Genomic DNA, 23,787 nt, shown 5'->3' with positions numbered 1-23,787 from the left:
AGGTTTCCCTTTTCTCCACACCCTCTCCAGCATTCTTCTTTTCTTATGTTATATTTTTTTGCTTATCTGTCTTTTGATTCATTTACTATTATTATCAGGGATATTTCATCCTAAGAATTCTTCTACATCTCTAGGAAATAGAGAATAATGAGATATGGCTCATGCCAACAGCAGAGAGACCAGTATAATGTATGCTTTTTCAGATATAACTGAGGATCACCCCAGGCAGGGAAATAGCACATACCCTTCAACTGCTGTTATCGTGCCTTTTATGTTTGCAGTCTTTTATTCTTTAGCTATTTTTCTACATCAACACTCTCACATCCCTTAGCTTCCCAGTAATGTCTTTCTGGGCTCTAAAATTTGCTTGCCTTTATTCCTATCTGCTGCTCAGGGCAATTTGTAAATTGCCCCCACCTAAGAGAAACTGAACATAACTATTCCTTTGAATTAACATTTCACAAAACAGTATTCCACAGAGACACCAAAGGCTATGTCATGCACAAAGCTCCAGCTCTGAGGAAGGGGAAGCTTGTCAAGTTTATATCGACAGATCTAATATTCATAATATTTTACTCATTTCTAGTTTTATTCTTCTCTACCTATTCCCTTGACTTTTGCAATTCTGCTGCTTCTTATATTCCAATTAGCTATCATAATGCCATGTTTTATTGAACCAGATGCAGCATGTCAGAAAATGTCTGAAGGTGGTGTCATTTGAATAGGGAGCTTTATTGGCCTTGTACATGTGAGGTTCTCCCTGGTCTAGTTATCCAAACTCCAGAACCCACTAGTAAGTGAGAAACTTGTTGGGGAGATGTGAGCAGTTTCATCAGCCTGAAGACTAATGTTACTTCCTAAGGAATTTTCTCATATTATGGAGAGCAAAGTGAAGCCTGGATGCACAAGAAACTTAAGACATATTCTACGTAAATAAGATAAAACTGATCCAGGACAAATCACAACTTAAAGTAGACCATGACAGGACTCTCTAAACCTTCCTGAAGTATTTAAGTGGCTCTAACATGTAGGGCCCTGAGCTTAGTGCTGGGGAAGCAAAGTCCCAAGATACAGGGACCCCCTGATGTAAAAGGGAAAAGGCAACATAAAAAGACAAACCAAAATACAAAATTTGTATTTGAACTATCAAATGAGACATACAAACCTAAGTGCTTAGAGAGAGGAAAGATCACCAAGACTGGGGGAAATGGAAGGGCTTTATATAAAGGAATGAGACTGAGGATACTGAAAAAATCAATTTGAAAACTTATCCAGCATTTACCAGGCCCAAGAATTCTAGGTTTACTTATATACTCCAAAATAGTACTGTTCAGTAGAAATGTAATGTGAGCCATATATGTTATTTAAATTTTTCTAGTAGACACACTTTAAAAGGTAAAAAGAAACAGATAGATTAATTTTAATAATATATTTTATTTAACTTAACATCTTTAAAATATTATTTCAACTTATAATAAACATAAAATTATGAGTGAAATATTTTATATAATTTTTTGATACTAAGTCTTTAAAATACAGTGTGCATTTTACATCTCAATGTAGACTAGCTACATATCTAGTGCCCAAGAGGCATGTGGCTGGTGGTTACCATATTGGACAGCACAGCCCTAGAGAAACTCTTGTACATTGGATAGGAAGAGATATATATGAGGATATACTTTGAGGCATTGTTTATCGTATTATAGGAACTAACCCAGCATCCACCAAAAGGGGGAAATGGGTAAATATATCATGAGCAAAAGGGTTGAAGCATTGCTTGGATTCACATTAACTTCATGTCTGCAGTGACCTCTGGAAGGGAAGAGGTAGAATGGACTAGAGAGAGGAAATACATAGATGTGAATTTTATCTGTAATATTTCAATTCTTTAAAGATAGATTAAAATAAATATAGAAATATTAACCTCTGCTCACTTTGGGTGGTACATAGACATGTATTATATTATCCTTTGCACTTTTCTATAAAATCTTTTAAATAATTTACAAAACAAAAAATTTCATTGGGGATATGGAGGTAGCAAGTAACAGACATTCAGAAGATAGGCTCTTTAAACAAAGAATAGAAAACGACAACCATGAGTCAAGGGACAATTGGAGGTAGTGGCTAGACTGTAAACTGATATGGGAATTATCCAGGAGGGAGAAAGAAGACTGCAAATGAGACAGGCAAGAGCCATATAAGCTCTATATGCCCTGCACATCTTGTGATAGCCTGAGTTCAAGTTTGTGACCTCACTGTTGGGTGAGTGTTGATGGAGCAAAGAGTTTTATAGGAAAAGTAGGGAGTAATGCTTTGGAAGCAGCAGTGATACTCAATGGGGCATTTACTCAACTACATGGTTCTGGGGTATATGCAGTGTATTGAGAGTTTAGCTAAGCTACTCCATGGTATTACTGCCTCAAAATCTATTTTATTTGGACAAGAGGCTTGGAGGACTTTGAACTAACACTAACCCCTCATTCAAGCACATGCCCCTGATAGCAGCCCGCAGAGTCACAAGCAAACATAAGTTCCTGATATGACTCCCCAACAGCCCTATCACCTGCTTCCCAGGGCCTTCCTGCTATGTACCCCTTAGATAAGCCCCTGTGGAATTTAACAAAACCCTGTTATTTTTGGCTTGAACAATCCATCTTTAGTCCACCAACCCCAAAGCGCTCAACCCATGGACCGTAATGCATCCCAGGTCCTGCCTTCTTTTTGTGCACTCTGCCTTTACCTCCCTGTGTGACCCCTTGAGGTGTGCCATGTCCTCCTCCAGGACTGTGAGTGCTAAACTCTATTTCAGTTTCTCTCATGGTCTGTTGTTGAAACTTCAGCTCACCATCTGAAAAAAAACAGCTTCTGCCTGGAGGTGGGAAATCAGAGTCCTTGGGGGCAGCCAGGGTTAAGGGAAAGAAAGGAGGTAGAGAAAATGTTGAGAAGATGTTGAAGATATAGGAGACTTTACTGCTTGTGAGAGGAGGCTCTGAGCACACATGGTGAGAGCTCAGGGCTGCACCATATCAAGAAATAATAATAATTTATCAAGAAATAAATAATATGGTGCAGCTCAGGACTGCACCATATCAAGAGAGTGCAGTCATGGCCGATGAAGAGCTTTCCCTTTTGGCAAAGACTGACCTCAGCAGGGATGTGAGGTATGACAGGGATTGTTCTGATCATCTTTTGGGGGGTCAGGAGGAGGTAAAGCATGTTTCCAGGGTCTGGGTTCTGAATGATTTGCTCAGTGGTATGTTGATTTCTGGAACATGTGCTCCCTCAGATGTCACACTGGATCTTTGGACTATTTGCAATTTTTCACTCTTCTAACAGTGCTATGAAGAGAGACAGTATAACATAGGGCGCTAAGTTCACATTCCATATCCTCCACTTTTATGTGACCTTGAAAAAGTTAATCTACTGGTGCATTAATTTATTTAACTGTAAAATGGGGTAATAGTATATTATATAACTACCTTGCAGAATCAGGATGAAGATTGAGTTAATTAATATGCATAAAGCAGTTATAATAGTATCTGGAATATTGTACACATTTAATAAGTGTTAGCCATGGATATTATAATCCATTAGCTATATATTTACAAACATCCATGATTACCTCCTTAGGATAAATTCTTGGCAATAAAATTGTTAGGTGAGAAGGTGTATAAAATTTTAATGCTTTCAGTACAACTCTCTAAAATACCCACCAGAAGATAAACTAAATACCAACTACCATGCCATCAAATACTTGCTTTATTACCTCTTACTTATGACATGATGCATGACAACCCACCACCCATGCAACAATCAACTGCAATTGCCCTCTGTATACTCACTGACCCAGAATGCAGGAGTGGGACCTGGTAATCTGTACTTTAAAGACATTCCCATTTGAATCATAAGAACTCTTCAGTTTAAAACCATTGCTCTAGGTCTTCCCTGGTGGCGCAGTGGTTGAGAGTCCGCCTGCCGATGCAGGGGACACGGGTTCGTGCCCCGGTCCGGGAAGATCCCACATGCCACGGAGCGGCTGGGCCCGTGAGCCATGGCCTCTGAGCCTGTGCGTCCGGAGCCTGTGCTCCGCAACGGGAGAGGCCACAACAGTGAGAGGCCCGCGTACTGAAAACAACAACAACAACAACAACAAAAAAACCCATTGCTCTATAATTTCATCAATTGATAAATCAATCAATTGAGAAAACATTTCCAATATCAACAGTTTAGAACAGGCTCTTTTTGAAATTCCCCTTGGCTTCTATAACCCCTCTCCTACCTCATCTGCTATTTCTATGCCAGTTTTGTATTTCCAGTAGAAATATAATGTGAGCCACATAAGTTAGGGACCTGAAATATGTCATCAGGGCTGTGTCTCTCTCCTCCCATCACTGGTTTGGTTGCTCTCTATTTGGCCTAAGTTTCAGACAGACTCTTTGGCGATCAAGGTACTGGCAACCTCTGATTTATATCCTTGAGGCTTAACAACTCCAGGAGGAAAAACAGTGTATATCTAGGAATCCTAGAAGGGAATTTTCCTAATCCAGGACAATCCAGGGGGTCACTTACTGCATTAAAACGGGCAGGGTACCATATTTGTATTCATAACACGTCTCTATCTACTAGCTCTTTGTCTGTTGTTTCCTGATTTCTCTTCCTTTCTTGTGGCACTCACATTCAATCAATCACTAACTCAGCTGATTTAATCTCCTCAGTAGTTCTCAAATCCTTCCTTTTTCCTAAGTACTATTGTCCCAATTCAGACCCTCACCATCTCTTGACAAACCATTTTAATAGCCTTCTGTCTGGTCTCCTTTCTACATTCTTGCCTCTCTTGGATTTGTCCTCCATGCAGACACCAGGGTTATACATCCAAATACAACCCATTTCCTTGTTGAATACATTAAGTGGGGCTACACTAGGACAAAGTCAAAACTCTTTAGCATACAACCCTCTGAGACCTTCTAGAACCATCTCCTGATCACCTTGTATGACCAGAACCAAACCCATTTGCTCTTCTTCAAAACCTGTTCCCAATCTTGGTTAAAACCTTTTACACTCATTCAAGTACCTAAGGTGAAGTTTTAATCATTTTCAATTCCTTTCTCTACCTTATCCGTAACATACAGTCATTTTCTAGGTTTCTATCTCCAAATTTTTCTCTGCCTGTTTCATTTCCATCTCCCAGCCCACCCAAGCCTTATCATATTTTTTCTCATTACCACTCACTTTCTCATTACCATTCTCATTTGCATCCAGTCTCTGCACCTTCTTTCCAGCCTCCCTCCTCACTACACCAGACTAACCGTTTTAAACATAAGCCTGATCTAGAAAAACCTTCAACAGCTCCTCACTATACATTGAATAGAAGTCTCATGGTCTTTATGACACTGATACCCTGGACCCTATCCCACATGTCCCACCTCTCCACTCTAGCTCAGTGCACTCCATGATCTAGCCATCAGACAGTTGTCCTGGATGACCCCATACCTTTGTTTCTGCTGTTGTCCGTATATGGAATGTTGCTCTTCACATCAGTCTGTAGAAATTCATTTCAACCTTCAGGGCCCAGGCCTTTTCTTTCATGAAGCCCTCCCAGATTTCCCTAGCCAGACTTAAAATAACTTCTCTGTGAATCCATTAAAGTTTATTTATACCTATATCACAGAAATGATCATAGCCTGGTTAATATAGTGGTTAATTGTGCATCAATGTCAGCCCCAATGGATTGGGAGTTCTACTACTTACCAATTTGGGAAAGTTACTGAGTCTTATTTCTCATCTACACATGGAAACATTAATACCTACCTCACAGGGTTATTTTAAAAATTGATATATATATATATATAAAGAAATCAGGACAGTTCCTGGCACATAAGTAATTACTTGTTCCTGGAATTAATATGACATCTCTCTGAACAAACTACACCACACTGCAATCATAGCATGTGGGTTATAGAGTCAGAGTGCCTGGGTTTGAAGCCTGGTTCTACCACATACCAGCTGTGTTATCTTGGTCAAGTTTTTCTTTGCAGTTTCCCCATCTGCAAAATGGGCATAATAAGTGCACCTACCCAACTGGGCTGTTATGAGGATTAAATAAGGTAAATGCAGCAAGCACTCAGAGCAGTGTTTGGCATACGGTAAGTGCTCAGTGTTACATACAATTATTCTCTGTATTCCCAGACTCTATAGCACAGAAACTGAGGCACAGTGCTCAATAAATATTGCATTGTATCGAATCCTGTGTTTCACTTTGCAGAGTAATCTACTTAAGATTCTTATCTGCATTAAGAATACTGACTCATTCCCTTACTCATTCCATTTTATAGGTATTTTCTAGTTAACCCCCGTCTATAAAATGTCAAGCTACTGCACTATTTCATTGCTTGGTGAACAATTAGTGAGTGTAAATGTGAATATGATTCAATTATGGATGGTTTATCTAGTCTTGTATTGGCTTCTCTGAAACTCACAGGATATTGTCATATACATGTAATTTGATTAATTTGCCCATAGCTTGTCAAGTAAATAATACCCCTCCAAAAAAAAAGTATGTCAAAATATTTTTACATTGATTTTGATGTAGTTGTTTGCAGTGTATAGAAAGATACCTAAAAAGATAATAAGAGAACATGACAAAAAAACACTAAAACAAAACAATATAAAAATATCATAGTTTCATTTCTATAACTGCTTTGCAGAGTTATTCTATTTTTGAATGAGATGAATGATTTTTTTAAAACCCCACAAAATCTCTAGTCTGTACCTGACAATTGGGGCAGGATGAGAAATATTCACTAAATCTCTGAATTTTGTTTTGAAGTTTATCATAAACCTTCAGAAGGAAGCCACTGCTAATTTGTGAGGGAAAGGAGATAAAGGAGTGGGGAGGTGTTATGTAAGGAAGCAGCAGACAGCAGTTTCTACCAACAGTGACCCTTTTGAAGAAGCACTGAGGGAGTCAGAAGATGTTGAGGAAGAAAGGTAAAAGTGGGGAGCATAAAAGAAAGCAGATTCATTATAAATATTCAAAACTTTTACTCTAATGCAGCTTCTCCAACTTGGCACTATGGACATTTTGGGCTGGATAATTCTTTCTTGTGGGGAGGCTCTCTTGTGCATCATAGGATATTTAGCAGAACTCCTGCCCTCTACCCACTAGATGCCAGCAGCAGCCCATTCCCAGTTTTGACAACCAAAAATGTCTCCAGACATCGTCAAATGTCCCCTGAAAGGCAAAATCACCCTGGTTTGAGGACTACTGCCTTGATGGCAGAAAATTGGTAAAATGATTAGATGAAACATTTCATAGATTTAAATGTTCCCTTTTTTTAAAGTAGTTTCATTCACTCACATAGGTTTATCCTAAAACTAACTACCTGTACTAATAATACAAAGACTCAGCACTATAATTTTGATACATTTTCCCAGATTGTTCCTCTGTACTCGGTTCGTAGGTTGGAACCTAGAAGGAAGAAGAAGGGTGCTGGAAACTGCTAGTTCGTCTTCCATTTAGCAAATCTTTTCCTGGATGCCTATGAAGTGCAAGACACTGTAGGGAATACAGAGGTACAGCACACACAGACTTTGTTTTAAAGGAGATTACAATCTCATGACAAACTATTTCCAGTGCAGTTCTCGTCTTTTGCTTTTTCCTTTTAGTAAACACCTGGTTGGTATTTATGTTTCAACAACAGAGGGCATTACAAATAATGTTATATGCAGTAATAAAATGGAATTGTTAAAGGAACAGAAGGACATAAAGCTCACTTCTCTTTAATACTTCAATTAAATCATTTAGGAACTTAACAACTAATTGCCTAAAAACAAGATTCCCTGCTCTTCCTCAACAGTCCATTCCCCCAGATTTCTTCTTTATAATGGGCAATAAGAATACTGAAATTGGTACAAAAACTTTAACTATAAATTACACATATAATGAAATTAACTTATCATGAAGTAAAATTAACTTACCCATACTGATTCATAATATGTTATTTTTAAATGAGATGAAAAAATAAATGAATAAAAGTCTCAAACAGGAACTGGGTGCTCAAGGGCTTTAATTATATGACCTATAATCAAAAGAATTGGCCTTAATCCTACTGCACTGGTATCCCCTAGGATTCCTTTTTCTTTAAAACTTATAAAATGCCTAAATATGTATTTCCTTCTGATTGAACTACAAACAGGTATTTATCTTCCTACTACACTTTGTCAACCCTGCACCTCTGAATCCAGTCATTCCTTTTCCTCTGATGATGTCTATACCTTTATTCATGTTGTTCAGAGTGTATTAAGGGTTAAATATATATTTAGCAACAAGCAAATGTCAAAATTATAGGACATCAACAGGAGTTAATAAAAATACTGTATTATAGAAATGAAGCTCTTGACATAAAAACCAGGAGAAAGTTTGCTTTGATTTCAGGTGTGAGCTTAAACTCTTCTCCTTCTTGCAATTCTAGTCAGCCCACTTGAACTATACAGATTTTAATTTATAGGATGATTTATTTGTTGAAAAAAAAAGTACTCTCAAATTCTAGAAGCAACCACTTTTAAAATAGTGATTTATGTGCTGTACACTCTTACATGCAATAAATAATCATCTTGAGATAAAGGTAAGGCAGAAGTTACATATCAATTCTAATTAATGGATCTGAATACTTACTAGAGAGAGTCCAGGCAAATCACTTAATTTCTCCAAGTCTTATCTGTAAGATGGATATAAATACCTGCTCTTTCTTACCTTATGTAGTTGAGGTTCATATAAAAAAATGTAGTTGTCAGGAGAAGAAATCCTACAAATGCTGTAGCAGAACTGCTGTCAAAATATTCATGTTAGAGTCAAATTCTTTCAGTTGAATCACTCAGCATCTTTGTTCATGGCTTACATAAAGCTGGAGGTATTGTGTCCCCTGCTTTAGAAATGTGAATACATCTGGTTGTTGGTTAAAAGGGTAAGAAGTATACTGGAAACAATGCCTCTTTATGAGTAAAAATACTGAAATAAAAATGTATAAATCTTCAAAGAAGAAGCAACTACCTCAACGCAATAAAAGCATGACTTCTATCTGTCCTGGCAAGACAAAGGTAGGTAAACCTAATCTAATCCCAATCAGAATTTTTTGTTTTGAAACTTTATGATCTGCTTCTCTCATTTTGATTTCTTTATACTTCTATTCCCTGAGCTCTCAACGTTTTGGGCTTCTGGGACCCAATCTCTTGTACCTTCTCTTCACTCCTTCCCACAGGAAAGACAGAAAGCTTCTGATTAATGTCAGAAACTTCTTAATTAACTGAATGTTAGCTGAAATAGATTTCATAAAGTATTAACTGATCTACCTTTTAACTTTTATTGTTACTTGTTTGCAACTGCATAATAAAAGGTCTTGGTACTCCTTTAAAGGAATGTCATGCACCACAAATCAGATTTCTTTTGTTTTCTTTTCTTTGTTTTGGTGGGGAGGGGGTGCGGGGGAAAGGAGGTGGTTATGATGTGGAGTATGATGGATAGAAAACACCTTAAGGTCTCATAAAGATAAAATAAAACATACATCCTCTAGAGGATCTGCCATTTATATTTCCATTTCTAATCCCTAGAATAATGCAAATTCATAACCCATAGTTGATGTTCAACTGATGCTTGTTGAATTAAATCACCTTGATTTGGATGTCTCAGACTGACAAGAAAGGGTCTGTCAGCATCCTCAGTCCCCTGAGATCTGTCCTTAACACTGGTCTCCCTGAAAGCACTCCTCAGACCCAGGCTTGGCCACTTCTACCAATCCAAACCCAACCTTCATTTCCCTGGCCTCCAAGACTCCAAAATGAAGTATGTTCTTGGATTAGGGGCCATACTTTAGTATATAATGTCTTCATGCTGATGTCCTGGAGTGCATTAGTATCATTTCTATTATTTCTACCTCTGGCTCTGAGATTCCCATTTAAAAAATTATCTATCTATCTATCTACCTACCTACCTACCTATCATCACAATATACCTTATTTCTTAATGTTGGGCAACTGAGAAAAGATACAAAATCCATCTTGACCAAGAATTTCTTCTCATCAAGAGTCGGAAAACTGGGCCTCCCTGGTGGCGCAGTGGTTGAGAGTCCGCCTGCCGATGCAGGGGATACGGGTTCGTGCCCCGGTCTGGGAGGATCCCATATGCCGCGGAGCGGCTGGGCCCGTGAGCCATGGCTGCTGAGCCTGCGCGTCCGGAGCCTGTGCTCCGCAACGGGAGAGGCCACAACAGTGAGAGGCCCGCATACCACAAAAAAAAAAAAAAAAAAAAAAAAAAAAAAAAAAAAGAGTCGGAAAACTTTCTGTCCATGTTTTTGGAGATTATCTTTTGACACTAACATTTAAATATATTTTTTAATTTAAAGGAGAAATCTAGAAGTTTAGAAATCAATTAATTTTCTCACCAATTCAGTAAACCATTTTACCAATTAATCTTTTATTTTTTATTTCACACATCAGTATTTTATAGAAAAAAGAACCTCTTAATGTTAAACTAATTACAATGTTCTCTTCGGATTCTTTCCAATGTATAGACCTAAATTTTTACACAATCAGTAAATACAGTAATTTATGTTTTAACACTTTCAAGTCTCATTTAAACATTTTCCCATATGGTTTTACATATATCAATACTATTTAATGGCTATGTAACAGTCTATGATAGCAATACCAATACATGAAAATTTACTTATCCAGTTCCCAATTACTGGGCTTTTTTTAAAACTCAAATGAATGCAATCACTAGAAATATCTTTATACAAATAGACTTTATTTTCTTTTAAAATATTTTCCTGGACATATGCTACTCAGAGTGAGTTAGAGCTATCAAAAGACAGATTGGTTATAGAGTTCTTATTATATTCTTCTAAATAGTTCTTCAAAAAAACCTACATTAATATAATAATGCTACTGGTATGAGGATACATGCAATTAAAAATTTTTTGCTAATATAATTGCATGAACTAAGTCAAAGTTGCTCTAGTTTGCATTTTTAATATTAGTAAATCTGAATACCGTTTTATTTCTATCTTCTCGTTTGAACTCAATTCTTTCATAAACTTGCCTAGTAAAGAGCACAAAGTCCTATGGATTTGCACTTACCTTTTAAAAAATATTGGGTACTTTATCCTTGTGTAATGCAAGTGGCTTTTACCCCATTTCTTTTGTCTTCTTCCTATTTAGTATACATTTTTCATTTTTCTTAGTTGATCTCATCTACCTTGTCACTATTTTTCTTTGCCATAAAGTTTCCTTTGCAAAATTACTGGGATGAGAATTGTAGTCTTTTTATATTTACCTTTTTACTGAAGATCTTAATCTGTAACAAACTGTTATGTGTGAAGTGGATCTAATTTCTTTTTTTATACTGACCTCCAGCTAATCTTTCCACCAGCAGTTATTATATACTTCTTTCCAATTGGTTTATAAGTCTTAAACTTTCTACTCAATACCAGTGTATTTAGAAAAGATGCTTAACAGCATGTTTTAACGATCTGAAGTGCGAAACTCCCTTTTTCCCAAGTTAAAAAGACATATTCTTGCTTATTTTCCTAAATTATTTATCACAATTCTGTCAAATTATATAAAGCATCCAGTTGGAACGTTAAGTGGAAGTGTAGTAAATCTACATACTAATTTCACCCTATTTCCAGTCCTTTGGACATAATTTCTTTTACATTAATTTAATCCTCATAATAATTCTGCAAGGCATTATTTCTACTTTATAGATAGTGAAATGCAAAGTAGGCACGATTTTCCCAAGATTACACAACTTGTAAGTAGTAAAGTGAGGACACTAATTTTGGTTTTCAGATTTCCTATTTACTTCCTTTTCAGTATACTATGATGCAGTTCCTGTAACCTGCTTCTATATAAGCATCTTTCTTATCTCAACATAGTTGGATAACTTTCTTTAAATGGCTTGTATATGTTAATACCCAAACACTTTAAGTTGTAGTTTGTCACTGTTTGAATCTAGAAATAAGATTAATTTTAAGAAGTTATATATCCTGCAACTTCCTGAATTAGTCTTTTATTGTCAGCATGTTTATGATACTACAGGTTTCACTAGTTCAAAAGCCATGTCAATAGAAAATATTTGTGCTCTTTCCTTATCTTTCTCATTTATGAATACTTATTAATGATTTATTACAATGATGAGCTTTTTTAACCGTATATAAATAAAAGTAGTGCCAAGATTATTTAATTTCTGCTTGAGAAATGTTTCTTATATGTTTTCCTAATAGGAATGATGTTAGTTCTTGGTTTTAAGTAATTACTTATCACAATGAGAAACCAAAAAAATCATTACCAGAGATAATTAAATAAAAAATGAATTTTATTAATATTTTTAAAGTTACCTGTAGTTAATACTTTGCATTTTTACTATTTTGTTCTGTTGATATTGATTTAATGGTTATTCTGTTGGACACCAACCTTATAATCCTGAGTCACAGTAAATAATTATTTTTATGTTGTGTATCATTTGCTAATATTTTGCATTTGTTCAGAATGAGACCCTTTTCAAAATGTTTGACTCCTAGCATTGAGGCAATATTAACCTCAAAATGCAAATATTATGTCATCTTTTGATACACATATTATTTATACTTTGAACATTTGAAAAAGTTCATCAATAAGCCCATAGGGTAAAATTCCAACTTGTCAAAAAATTATACTAGGTTAAAATATCCTCTAATTTTTAAAATGCTTTTTATTGGTAATAACTTTTCTCATTTCCAATTTATTTGCATTCAAGTAGGAAACCAATATATTCATTTTCTTAGTTTTTAAAACCCTTATCAATAATCTAACATTTTCCTGTTTCCATTATCTTTGGTTCTATCATTTTTTGCAACTTCTTGTTACCCTTCTCAAATTCTTATGAATAAAAATATTCATGATATGGATATTAAAATTTTTTCAATAGGTCTGGATTACCTTCACCTCCATTTCACTTAACATCTTAAATTCTTTTACATTTTAATAACTAATTTTTAGGTCTATTTCAGACATTTCAGTTGTTTTGATAAGTTTAAGCCTTAGAATCCACCCAATAATAGATCTGCTAGATTCAAAACATACATATTAATACCAATTCATGACTTCTCTCCTTCAGTAAGCTGAAAATTACTTAAATCTTCCTTATTTCATTTTCCTCACATATAGAAGATCAACAAAAAACTATTCAAAGCATATTTTGGCCTAGTAACATTACTTTTTATAACACAATAATCAAGAGATACATTAAAAAGTATGATTTTGTTAAAACAAATTCTGCTTCAATGAGATCCACAGCTCTAAGCCATATTTATTTTTAATTAATCTTTATTTTCATATTTCTCTGACTCAATAATAAGCCAAGAGATGTCTGTCTACTTTGATTCACTAGCAATGCTAGACTGGTTTTCATGAGCATCTTTTCCTTCTCCTACAGTACCTACACTCTTCTAACAGTTAACATCAGTTGAAAGATTTTGAAATCATGAAAGCCTGGATTCCAATGTTGGCTCTTCCACAAACCAGACTGAGAGAATTATTAAGTCTTTGTTTCCTCTTTGAAAATGTATTCAATAATATCTGCCTCACAGGGTTGTTGAGAAACTGTAATTAGAGAGCACAATAAGTGCCTAGCACATAGCAAATGCTCTGTTCCAGGACAAGAACTGTAATTAAAAGGGCTTCCTATATCCTTTCCTATCCCTTCCTAAATCCTTCCTATAGGATTATCATTCTCTGTCTGAGGAATGGAAACAGTGACCTAAAGGGAAGGAAGTTTATTTCTTTCGACAGCTCCACAAGCATCTGCTGCTACAGTATAACCAGCTTTATGACTTCTGGTAGTTCTGGAAAAAAATGTTTTCTATCCTCTAGATAACAGCTAAGAGGAAGGAGTCGATTATGAAGGCATTTACCTCATTATTTGTGGGGTGGGACACAACCAAAGGGACATGGTAACCCTCCTTTGATTCACTCCTATCAACTGTAGTGTTACTAATTAAAGTGGTGGAGCCAACAAGATTGTATGCTTCACTTTCACTGAGAAATCTTGGGAAATCTATTTACAGATGGATTTTAAAAACCATATGTAATCCCAGGTTAAAAATGCTTCATTCAGTTTCTCCTTAGCAATTTCAGAACAAGCATTCTGAAATATCTTTTCCTGGAGCAATTTATTTTTTCTTTAGCCTGAGTTACTTAGTTCTTTTCTTTTAGGTGCCAGAGCAGTGCTCCTCAGAAATTTTCTGAAGTATTAAACCAGAACTAATCTTTTCCCCTATATTTTCTTTGGACTGAACCTCCCAAGAATGAGCTCTTCAACTACAAATGAACTCTCTGACTCTTTTTGCAATGCCTAAGACTGCGGTGGCGTCACTGCCTCATTGGTTACAAGGGTCAAGTAGGAGAATTAAACTGCAAGATGTATTGTAAACATCACCTTCACAAATAAAGGATCATACTTAATATATTATGTTTATATTATAAACAAAAGACCCACATAATTTCCTCTGTGTTTCACTATTTAGAGGTGGTAGCAACTGTAATAGCTACAAAAGTAATTAAAATATTCATTAGATGCTATTGTTCTGTAGACAATAATAAAATCTGAAGATCAGCAGATACAATACCATCTTCCTTTAAGCACTATGGCTAATATGGAACCCTCACATATATACCCAGTACTAAAATAAAGCTAACCCTGTTTAAGATTCTGGCTCATGGAGCCCATTCTGAAACAAAAAGAAGTCCAATAGCCAATAAATCAGTTATTGATAGGTTAACAAATACATCGAATAACTGAAAGTCACAAAGAGAATTATAGACAACATCTGCATGGCATTCATCAAATAACCAATTCTAATTACTCATATAGGAAACTGTCCTTTAAATGAGAATATTCTGATACTGGATGGAGGCCCAAAGTAGCATTTCCAGTTTGCTTTTTTCTAATTTTGAAGGTGCTTCTCTGAGCTTCCTAGGTTTTTCCTTCCCTCAGAGGATTCTAGTTGGGGTATTATTATAGTATTGGCTCCAAGAGGCTCTGGTTGCTTATCATCACCATCAAAGAAAACGTCTTCTGGATTTGGAGGTGGGGGGCAGAATTCTTCACTTGGAAAGATCTCCTTGAAGAGTGTTTCAGCTTGCTTGACTGCGTGTTCATTTCCTAGGCCACAGTCAGGCCCAGTGCAGACATAAACATTGGAAGGTAAGCCATTATATGAGCTTCTGCTGACTCCTGAGGAATCTCTCATGTTAAAATAGAGAGCCCACAAGAGTCTTGGCTTTGCAAGTTCTTCCTTGTCTATTTCTGTTTCAGCATATGGGGTGAATAATTTCTTCACGACTGATTCTAAGTCTTCTCTTGCTGTTTTGGAAGATGAACAGGTCAGATGTACCAGACAGGTGTCTTTCATGCACGTCATGGTTGAAGAACACAATTCAGTGACTCGAACAGCACATGCTCCTGGTTCCTCTGGAGGTACTATCAAAATGGAAATCTGATCTGAATCTGTTTTTAGTATAGACTGATCCGTAATGAGCACTGCCCTGGAGATCTGTTCGTACTGCACATTTGAGCATGTTTCCTCAGAAAGGTAACTATCCTCCACAATGAAATATTTAGCATTTATTCTTTGACCAAGGTGATCTATAATTGCTTTACATCTTCCAGATTCTCTGTCAACTACAAGGCATTGTACTTTATGGCGAAGACAATATATTCCACCAAAAACTGCACACATCCTGCAGAAACACTGGGGAATTTCTCCTTGGCCATACAAGGGAAATAAAAAGGGAGTGTTGCCAAACCTTCCAAGACACTGAAGAAAGTTTTTTGTTGCTTTAAGGCCTTCTATTGTTGTGCAAGATGACTCTGACATCATTGCAATTGAGTGTAGTACAAAATGTTGGAGGCTGGGGGTTAATTTTTTGGTTTTTAAGTACTCTGAAAATGAGCATTGCATGAAAGCTTGGTATTCATCAGGATGTTGTTCATAGTCTAAACAAAATGTAAGAAATTTCATTAGCATCCTCTTTTCAACCATAGTGAGCTCTTTGCTATTAAAGACATCTGCTCTGGAGCAAGGCACCTGCTCTACTTTTCCTTCTCGAAATGCAAGAATCCTAGTGACATTTTTAAATTCTGCATAACGACTAACATTTGATTTGATTAAAAGATCAATTAACAGTCCCTGGGAATAAAGCAGCTTTGATACCAAGTCAATATTAAACCTCCTGCCTTCTTCAACTATTTGAGAGTAAGTAATCCTGTTTCTCTTTGGTGGATCACTGTTGTCTTCCAATATAGGTTTGATTTCGTCTTTAGCACCATCTGAAACTCTGTGTTTATACGTTTTATATCCACAGTATTCTTCTTTCACCAAGGTTTCTGCCATATCAGTTACTTCTCCATTGTTTTCTGGAGTGCCTTTTGCAGGCACTTCATAGCTAGAAACATATAACGGGTGCATTTCTTCAGATAAGCATGCAGAATCCAGAGGTTTAATGAGGGTACTAGATGCTACCCTGGAAGGATTTTTCTGCAGATCATCAATCTCTTCAATATTGTCATCCATATCCTGACTGGCATAACAAAAAACTTCTGTGTGTTGAATGGTTTCATCCTTCTTGCGAAGAGTGATGCCTTCTTCTGTTTCATGGATCATGTCTTGCCATGCAGCAGTACTTTCTTCCCCAATGTCACTGTTTTGCTGATATTCCTTCAACCAGGAGAGCAATCCTGAAAAGCTGAAACTAGCCCAGTTTCCTCCATAGTAACTTCTTGAATCAAGATGCAGAACCCTCTGACCACTTCTGGAACATGCAGCTGCAAGGATGGATTCAGGCAAACCTGTCCCAATTACAACCACATCAAACTCTGTTGGGAGACTGTTGTCCATCCTGGGAGGTCAAGTGTCTGGTGACAACTTCTAATGAAGGAAATGTGTATGAACCTAGGCTGAGGGCTCAGATAAGGTGTGAATATGCTGTCATAAAATCTCTCCTTGTGATATTCCAGATCATCCCAGACGTACTGAAGTTGCAGGTACTAGGTGTTTAACTGCTACCCTTTTTTAGTATTTTTTTCTTATAGGTCAGTAGCATAAAAACATGATAAAGTACATCTAATCATATCTGAGAATACTAGAACGAGTGTGTGGTGTTCACTTCTGCATTTCATCTTAGCAGTGAATGTCAAAAATGTATCACATATGCATTTGTGACTGGAACTCTTCTCTGAAAGAAGAAAATTCAAGAAAGAATACAATTGTAAACAATATTAAGAGAAAAGTAATTTCATGCAACATAAATTACAATCCAATGGAGCCCAACTTGTTTTTAGGACATGAGCCTCTACTAAAGCAAGTCATTAAATGTTTTCTCACATCTCTTCTAATTTCCTGAAAACGAACAAAAGATATAGACTCCTCCAAATCAGGCAATTCAACAATGAAGAATAGATAAAATAACATCCCACAAAAATAAAGAAGAATTAACATAATACAATTCTATAATTTTTGCTTTTAAATATCTGAATAAATGATATAGAACTGCGAGATTAAATTGCAAGTAACATGTGGCTCCACTGTGTTTATGGAAACAGACTATATACAATGTGCACACTGTCATGATTATGCATATTTCTGTGGCAATACAGTCTGTGGATGCTTCTAGGACAGACAAATAGAAGATTTTTCCATGTCCCACCTACCATTTGAATCTTATGGGAGCAACATGAGACTATTTCAACTGAATTAGCTATTCAGATTATTAAAAAAGGATGAATTCAATAATACAACTAGCATTTTAAAATATTTAGGTATATGAAAGAACTGGTCTACTGAAGGGAAAATATTTTTATAAGAAATCCTTATATGAATGTACATATGCACAGGTGTGTTTTTTAGGTATAAGTTAAAAAGGAAAAGTCCTGGGTCCATATGTTAAAATATCTTAACATAAAATAACACCTATTTCTAAAACCCAAGTCAACATAGGGTGACTTGCATTTTGCGAGACTCTAGCTCTGAGACCCTGAATCTCTGTCTTCCAAGATAAAGGGCTGTCCAAACACCCTCTGCCAAGATTAACACGTTGTTTGTTTTTCTTGTTTTTGAAGGGGTAGGAGGTGGTAGTGAAGAAAGTCTCTCCTGTCCAGCGTCATCCTGATTATACTCCATGTGCAGAACACCTGTGTGGTGGTAGGTATGGCCAGAGGTGCAACAGCCAAAAGGCTGAAAGGCATACTCACCTGGAAGTCTTTATGCTAAAGCATTACACACACGTTAAGTGGCCTTTCTGTCATTCATCATTGCACAACAAGAGTGAGTTTCTTGAGCTCTGATTTTTCTTACCACTATACTTACTGATCAGTGCATATTGGGTCCGCCTAGGCTAAGATGACTAATTATCCTAGATCAGTGTATATTGGGTCCGCCTAGGCTAAGATGACTAATTACCCTAGACATCTGTAAAACAAGCTATTCAATTGGAACTTAGATTAAATTGACTAATTCACTGAACTGACTGCTCAGTTTGAGATGGCAATCTTAATAGTCCTGTCTAGTCAAAGTCTCTGCCTCAAGAATATCAGGGATTCCACTTGCTTTCAACATTCCCTCAGAAACAAGGAACTGAGCACAGAATGAAGTGGCTACCAGGCCTACTCACATAAGTATGTGAGTATGTTTGAGTTACTTATTCTGCTTTCATCCAGCAGGGTGTGCAGAGGAAGACAGAACCCATGAGGGTATGTGAAGAAGTGTAACCATAGTATGTACTTATTCTCAGCTTAGAAGGGGATACAGCTGAGGGTTGGGAGTAAGAGAGAGGATATAAGCTATAAGTGCTAAAACCAGGCACCTTCTAACCTATAGGTATCAAAGGAGTCCTCATAATACAAGGCAGGACAGGACAACCTTAACACATTTAGCTCAACTACCCCGTAAAAATGATGAGAAAACTGATGGCTGGAGAAATTAAGTGACTGGGAAAGTCCACATGATGGGTAGCCACAGGATCAAGAGTGGGACCCACTCTCACACCATCAGGCCAGTGGTCTTTCCACTTGATAGGGCAGCCTCTCCAGAAGCCTCTGGAGCAAGCAGCCACTTTTGGTATTTTAAAATGTTCTGCCCCTTCAGTACTCCATGGTTGGTTAGTTCTTGCTCAGGGATAACAATGAGGGAAGCACCCTCCCTCTTTTCATCTTTAACTCTTACCTAGAAGCACAGTCTTTGGAATTTACCCCAGGCAAAGAAATTCTTAATCTTTGCTAAGAACTTTTTCAGCTCCACCACAACCCACTATTGACTTGTCTCCCAGGGCTTAAACAAGACTCAGAACCTCTTGCCCCAGAGTTTCCACCACTAACTTAAAAACAGATTAAAGTCATTGTTGAAAGCACTAAAGAAATGCCCAGAGAAAGAGCAGTAGTCAGGCAAAATACTGTGTGGTGAACATTTCTAGCAGTCTTAGAAAATCCCTTCTGATTGAGGTGTCACCCAAGCAGGGATGATGAGGGAGGAAAAAGGATGGAAGAGACAAGGAGACACAGCAGGCTGGGGCGACAAGATAGAAGGGATGAGGAAGAAGGGGAATGCTGGTACTAATAAAAAACTCAATATACCCGTTTTCAAATTCCCAGGCACCTGAGTCAGGATAGAAGCTGAATTTCCCAGCACAGATAAAACACTTCTTAAAGATAAGAACTTTAATGTCTGTGACCCAATTTCTGCTACTGATGACACTTTAGGGCTTGGCTTGAATTGCCCTCTTTAAAGCTTAGCCCTGCCTGAAACATTGCCTGTTAGGTAATTTAAATTAATACAAAGAGTGTAATCTATAGTGTGATCTATATCACCACCTTCACACACCTACAGCCCCCTCCCAAGTTTCAAATATTTGTATAAATGAAGTTCTCAGATAAGGGGTTATTGGGGAAGGGGTAGGTAGTATTAGAATATTAGAATCATTGAGACAATCAAATAAATAAAATTATGATCTCGATTGCATTTTCTTGTTTCCCTCAAGAGATAAAAAAAGGAATCATAACAAATATAATATTTGGATTTATCACCACATAGAAGGTTGGTGAATAAGAAAATACTTTTGATAACACTACAAAGATTTTATTCTCATAAACCTGCCAATATAAAGGCAGTAATAAATTATCAATGGATTTCAGGATTCTTTTTTTTTTTAAAGGAAATTTAAGGCCTGAGAAATATACATTTCTATTTCAAATCTTTGTACAAATGAAATTCTGGAGCATACACAAAAGGATACTTTCCCAATCTTAGAAAAATCACATCTTCAGTGACACACTGGCTGGTTCATCCTTCAAAATGTCAAGTCTCAGTGAGACTTAAATCTTCCATACGGGTTAAGAGTATTGTATTCACAATCAAGTTCTACTTTAATGACATCTACTGGCTGCACAGCTAATTATTTGTTCATTTGAGATGGGATTCTCTGAGCCATTTGCAAACGCACCTTAGATTTTGGTGTGCTGGAAACTATAAGGAGGAAATTATAGTAAAAATAGCTGATAGGGCACATGCCAATTTGCATTCTGAGGACCTGAATAAAACGATCTCACTTCCTAGGAAGCAGTCAAAGGTTTACAACTGCTAATGGGCAAATTTTTAAAAGAATTTACACATTACTACTATGTTAGGTTTCTACCTCAGTTTCGGGAAGTAATATAGGAATTAGATCTTTTCTCATCACCCTCTCCAACTTTCACAAAACAAACACTTTTTCTTTGAATCTCTTAACTCCACAGCCCCTCATTTCTTTCCTCAAAGTGTAAAAGCCATTGTCTCGTGCCCTGTTGAATTAAATTAGGAAATGAAAGCAGAGAAGTGAGATGAGCTGCACAGCGGCCAGAAAGGGGTATGGAGGAGGTGGGCACAGGGGAGATGGGGCTGCAGACAGGCTGGGGTTTGGGTTGGCGTGGGGCCTGGTGAGCACAGGGAGGGAGGGAGATCAGCGAGTGCTGGAGGAGGAGAGGTCGGCGGGGAAGGAGCAGAGGTGGGGGGAAGCGGGTGAGATCAAGGGGAAGGTGAGGTCACAGGGCAGGAGGTGAGATCAGAAGAATAGAGGTAGGGGGAGGTGAAGTCAGGCGAGCACCGCCGCGAGGTTGGGGTCCAGGAGCGGGAGGGGGCGGGGCCGGGGGCAGGAGGCCGCAGGAGCGGGAGGTCTATCCCGGCCACTCACCCCACAGGCTGTTGCTGAAGCCGCCCCACACGCAGTTCGTGGCTCCCCCCACCACGCCGCCCCTCGGGCGGAACGCGAAAGCTAGCGCGGCTCGGAGGACGGAGGGTAGCAGGTTGCCGAGGCTGACGTGAAGCAGGAAGAGGCGGGCGGGGCTGCGGAGCCGCGGGAACTTGAGGTAGAGGACGAGCACCAAGACGCCAGGCAGTCCCACGGAGCCAAGCAGAAGCACCGGGAGCTCGTAGGCACCCTGGCTGACAGGCTGCGTAAGCCTCGGCTGCCCAGGCCACAGCCCCTCGCCGCCCTCCCAGCCGGCTCCGCCGCCGCCGCAGTGCCTTGACGTGTGCAAGCCGGGCGCCGGCGCGCTAGGTTCTGGGTGGGGCGCAGGGCGCTCCGAGGTACCCGTCGCCCCCTCCGGCCAATGCGCGGGTAGCTAGATGCCGCTCGGGGGCCCCCTCCCCGCCCCCGGCGCTCCTCGTAACCCCGCCCCTTCCCGCCATTGTAGTCCTGCCGCGACGCGCCTTGTAGCCCCGCCCCTTCTCGCAGTCTTAGCTGAGTCCCTGCTCTTCAGGTTCCCCTTCCCTCGCCTCCTTCCGGTACCCAGGCCCCACCCGCCCAGTCAGTGAGAGCCGGGAGGCAGATCAACCACCGTGATTACTCACTCCGCAGCTCCCCCTCACCCAGCTGGAAGGCCTCTTGGCGTTCACCACCCACCCACTCATTCAGGAACATTTATGGGCTCCTGGCCCACCACGTGCTCATGAGGGGGTTACACGAGGGACCCCGGTCCTTGGCTTCTCCCTCCCCAGGAAGCTGTTACGACCCGCTGCCAAACAGAGTCGCACACTTAATGCAAACCCAGGCCACACCCCAGCCCTGCCCATATTGTCCTTCCTGTCCTCCCTGAAGTAGCAGTGGATACACACTGTCGCTAAGGCCCTCACTGTGGCGACCCCCAGGCTGCGCCCTCAATCTCCAGACCATATCTAGCAGGTGCAGAGGTGGTGCTATACTTGAAGCAGCACATTTCCTCTGGCCTTTTACACAGTGAAAACAGAGGGCAAGTCAAGCACAGGTCCGTGAACTGATCAGTCTTTGCAGGGCTGCGCTGCTGCCTCTGCACAGGCCCCAAAAGGGCCCGAGGGGATGCAGTCCCTAGCCAGACCTGCAGCCTTTCCTGGTCACTGCTGGCTAGCACAGTGTCTGTGCAAGGGCAAAGTAATTGCCCTCCACGAAGGTGTGTGCCTCCTCCCATCTCCATTCAAAAGATCGGTAGAGAATGACTAGCCTCAGTGAACCTCCATTACAAGTTCCTTGGGGGGTAAAATCTAATCATCAGGGCGCATTGAGCAATAGCTGAGGGGCAGTGTGCTCCGTCCTTAAAATCTTGATTTGTCACTAAGGCTTCCAATCTGGATTTGTCTGTGAGACTGACCTACCCACTTCTTTAAAAAACTCATTTAATTTTGTATTTTAGATTTATGCAACCATTTAACAAGTTCTGTATGTTTAATGTCTACGGCATTTACTGACTAGTCTACCGTAAGGTCTCAATAAATATTAGTTGAGTGAATGAAGGAGGACTCATTTTTTCCTAAAGCATTCATTCATTCATTCATTGGTGCTGAGTCCCTGCTCTCACAAAGCTTACATTCTGGTGGTGTTGGGAGAACAGATGATTATCAAATAAGTACATATGTAGTGTTGTGAAATGTGACATAAAGAAAAGTAAAGCAGAGAAAGGGTATTTCGGAGGGAGGGGAGAGGTTGTTATTTTGTACAGTGTGGTTACAGATAGCCTCACTGAGTACTGCAGGCACAGGGTAGATGTAATGGGGTGGGACTGCGCTTGGCATATTGGAGGAAAAACAAAGAAACCAATGTGGCTGGAGTGGAATGAGAATTATGAAATAAGGGCAGAGAAGTAGGTGAGCAGTGATTGGCCAGATAATGCAGGTTCTTGGCTATTTTCATAAAAGGACTTTGGCTTTAGAGTAAAGTCAAAGGCAATGCCTAAGCAAGAGGAATAGTATCAGTGAAGGTAAAAAAAAAAAGGAATAAGAGGCTTTGGCAGATGTTTAAGAATTTTGATAGATTTACTTTTATAATACAATCAACTGTTAAGGTTATTTATTATACTTGACAGAAACAGGTAATGATACTACAAATATTATTCACTTTGTCAGTAATGATATATGTTTCGATTCATTTTCAGAATTATGTAATCGTAGGATAATGCCAAAAATACTACAACTTAAAAAGCAAGTGCAGTACTGGCATAAGGACAGACTATGTAATGAATAGATTTCAACAAGGATTCCAAGACTACTCAGTGGGGAAAGGACATTTCAATAAATGGTACTGGGAAAACTGGATATTCACATGCAAAAAATGAAGTTAGAACCTTACCTTATACCATATACATAAATTGACTCAAAGAGCTAAACTTATATACTATAACTATAGAATTCTTCGAAGAAACAAAACATCTTCATAGCATTAGGTTCAGCAATGATTTCTTGGATATGACACCAAAGG

The 23,787-nt window shown here is 38.6% G+C and overlaps 2 protein-coding genes across 2 annotated transcripts in view; both read right to left on the bottom strand.

Moving 5' to 3' along the window:
- Positions 1-21,749, bottom strand: part of OPN3 (opsin 3) — a gene marked incomplete at both ends in the record, with an annotated part of 59,306 nt that extends 37,557 nt beyond the window's left edge. The window contains 2 exon segments of the mRNA XM_079722260.1: positions 21,253-21,584; positions 21,652-21,749. Of these exon segments, the coding sequence (XP_079578386.1) occupies positions 21,253-21,584; positions 21,652-21,749 (430 nt within the window).
- Positions 14,979-16,931, bottom strand: CHML (CHM like Rab escort protein; the record flags this gene model as incomplete). The annotated part of the gene is made up of 1 exon (XM_079697710.1): positions 14,979-16,931. One exon carries the CDS (start codon positions 16,929-16,931, stop codon positions 14,979-14,981), a length of 1,953 nt encoding a protein of 650 aa, XP_079553836.1.
- Positions 21,750-23,787: the final 2,038 nt, after the last annotated feature.

Source organism: Hyperoodon ampullatus (genome assembly GCF_949752795.1).
Source record: "Hyperoodon ampullatus genome assembly, chromosome: 2".
Lineage (NCBI taxonomy): Eukaryota > Metazoa > Chordata > Mammalia > Artiodactyla > Ziphiidae > Hyperoodon > Hyperoodon ampullatus.
This window is presented reverse-complemented; position numbering and strand designations above follow the sequence as displayed.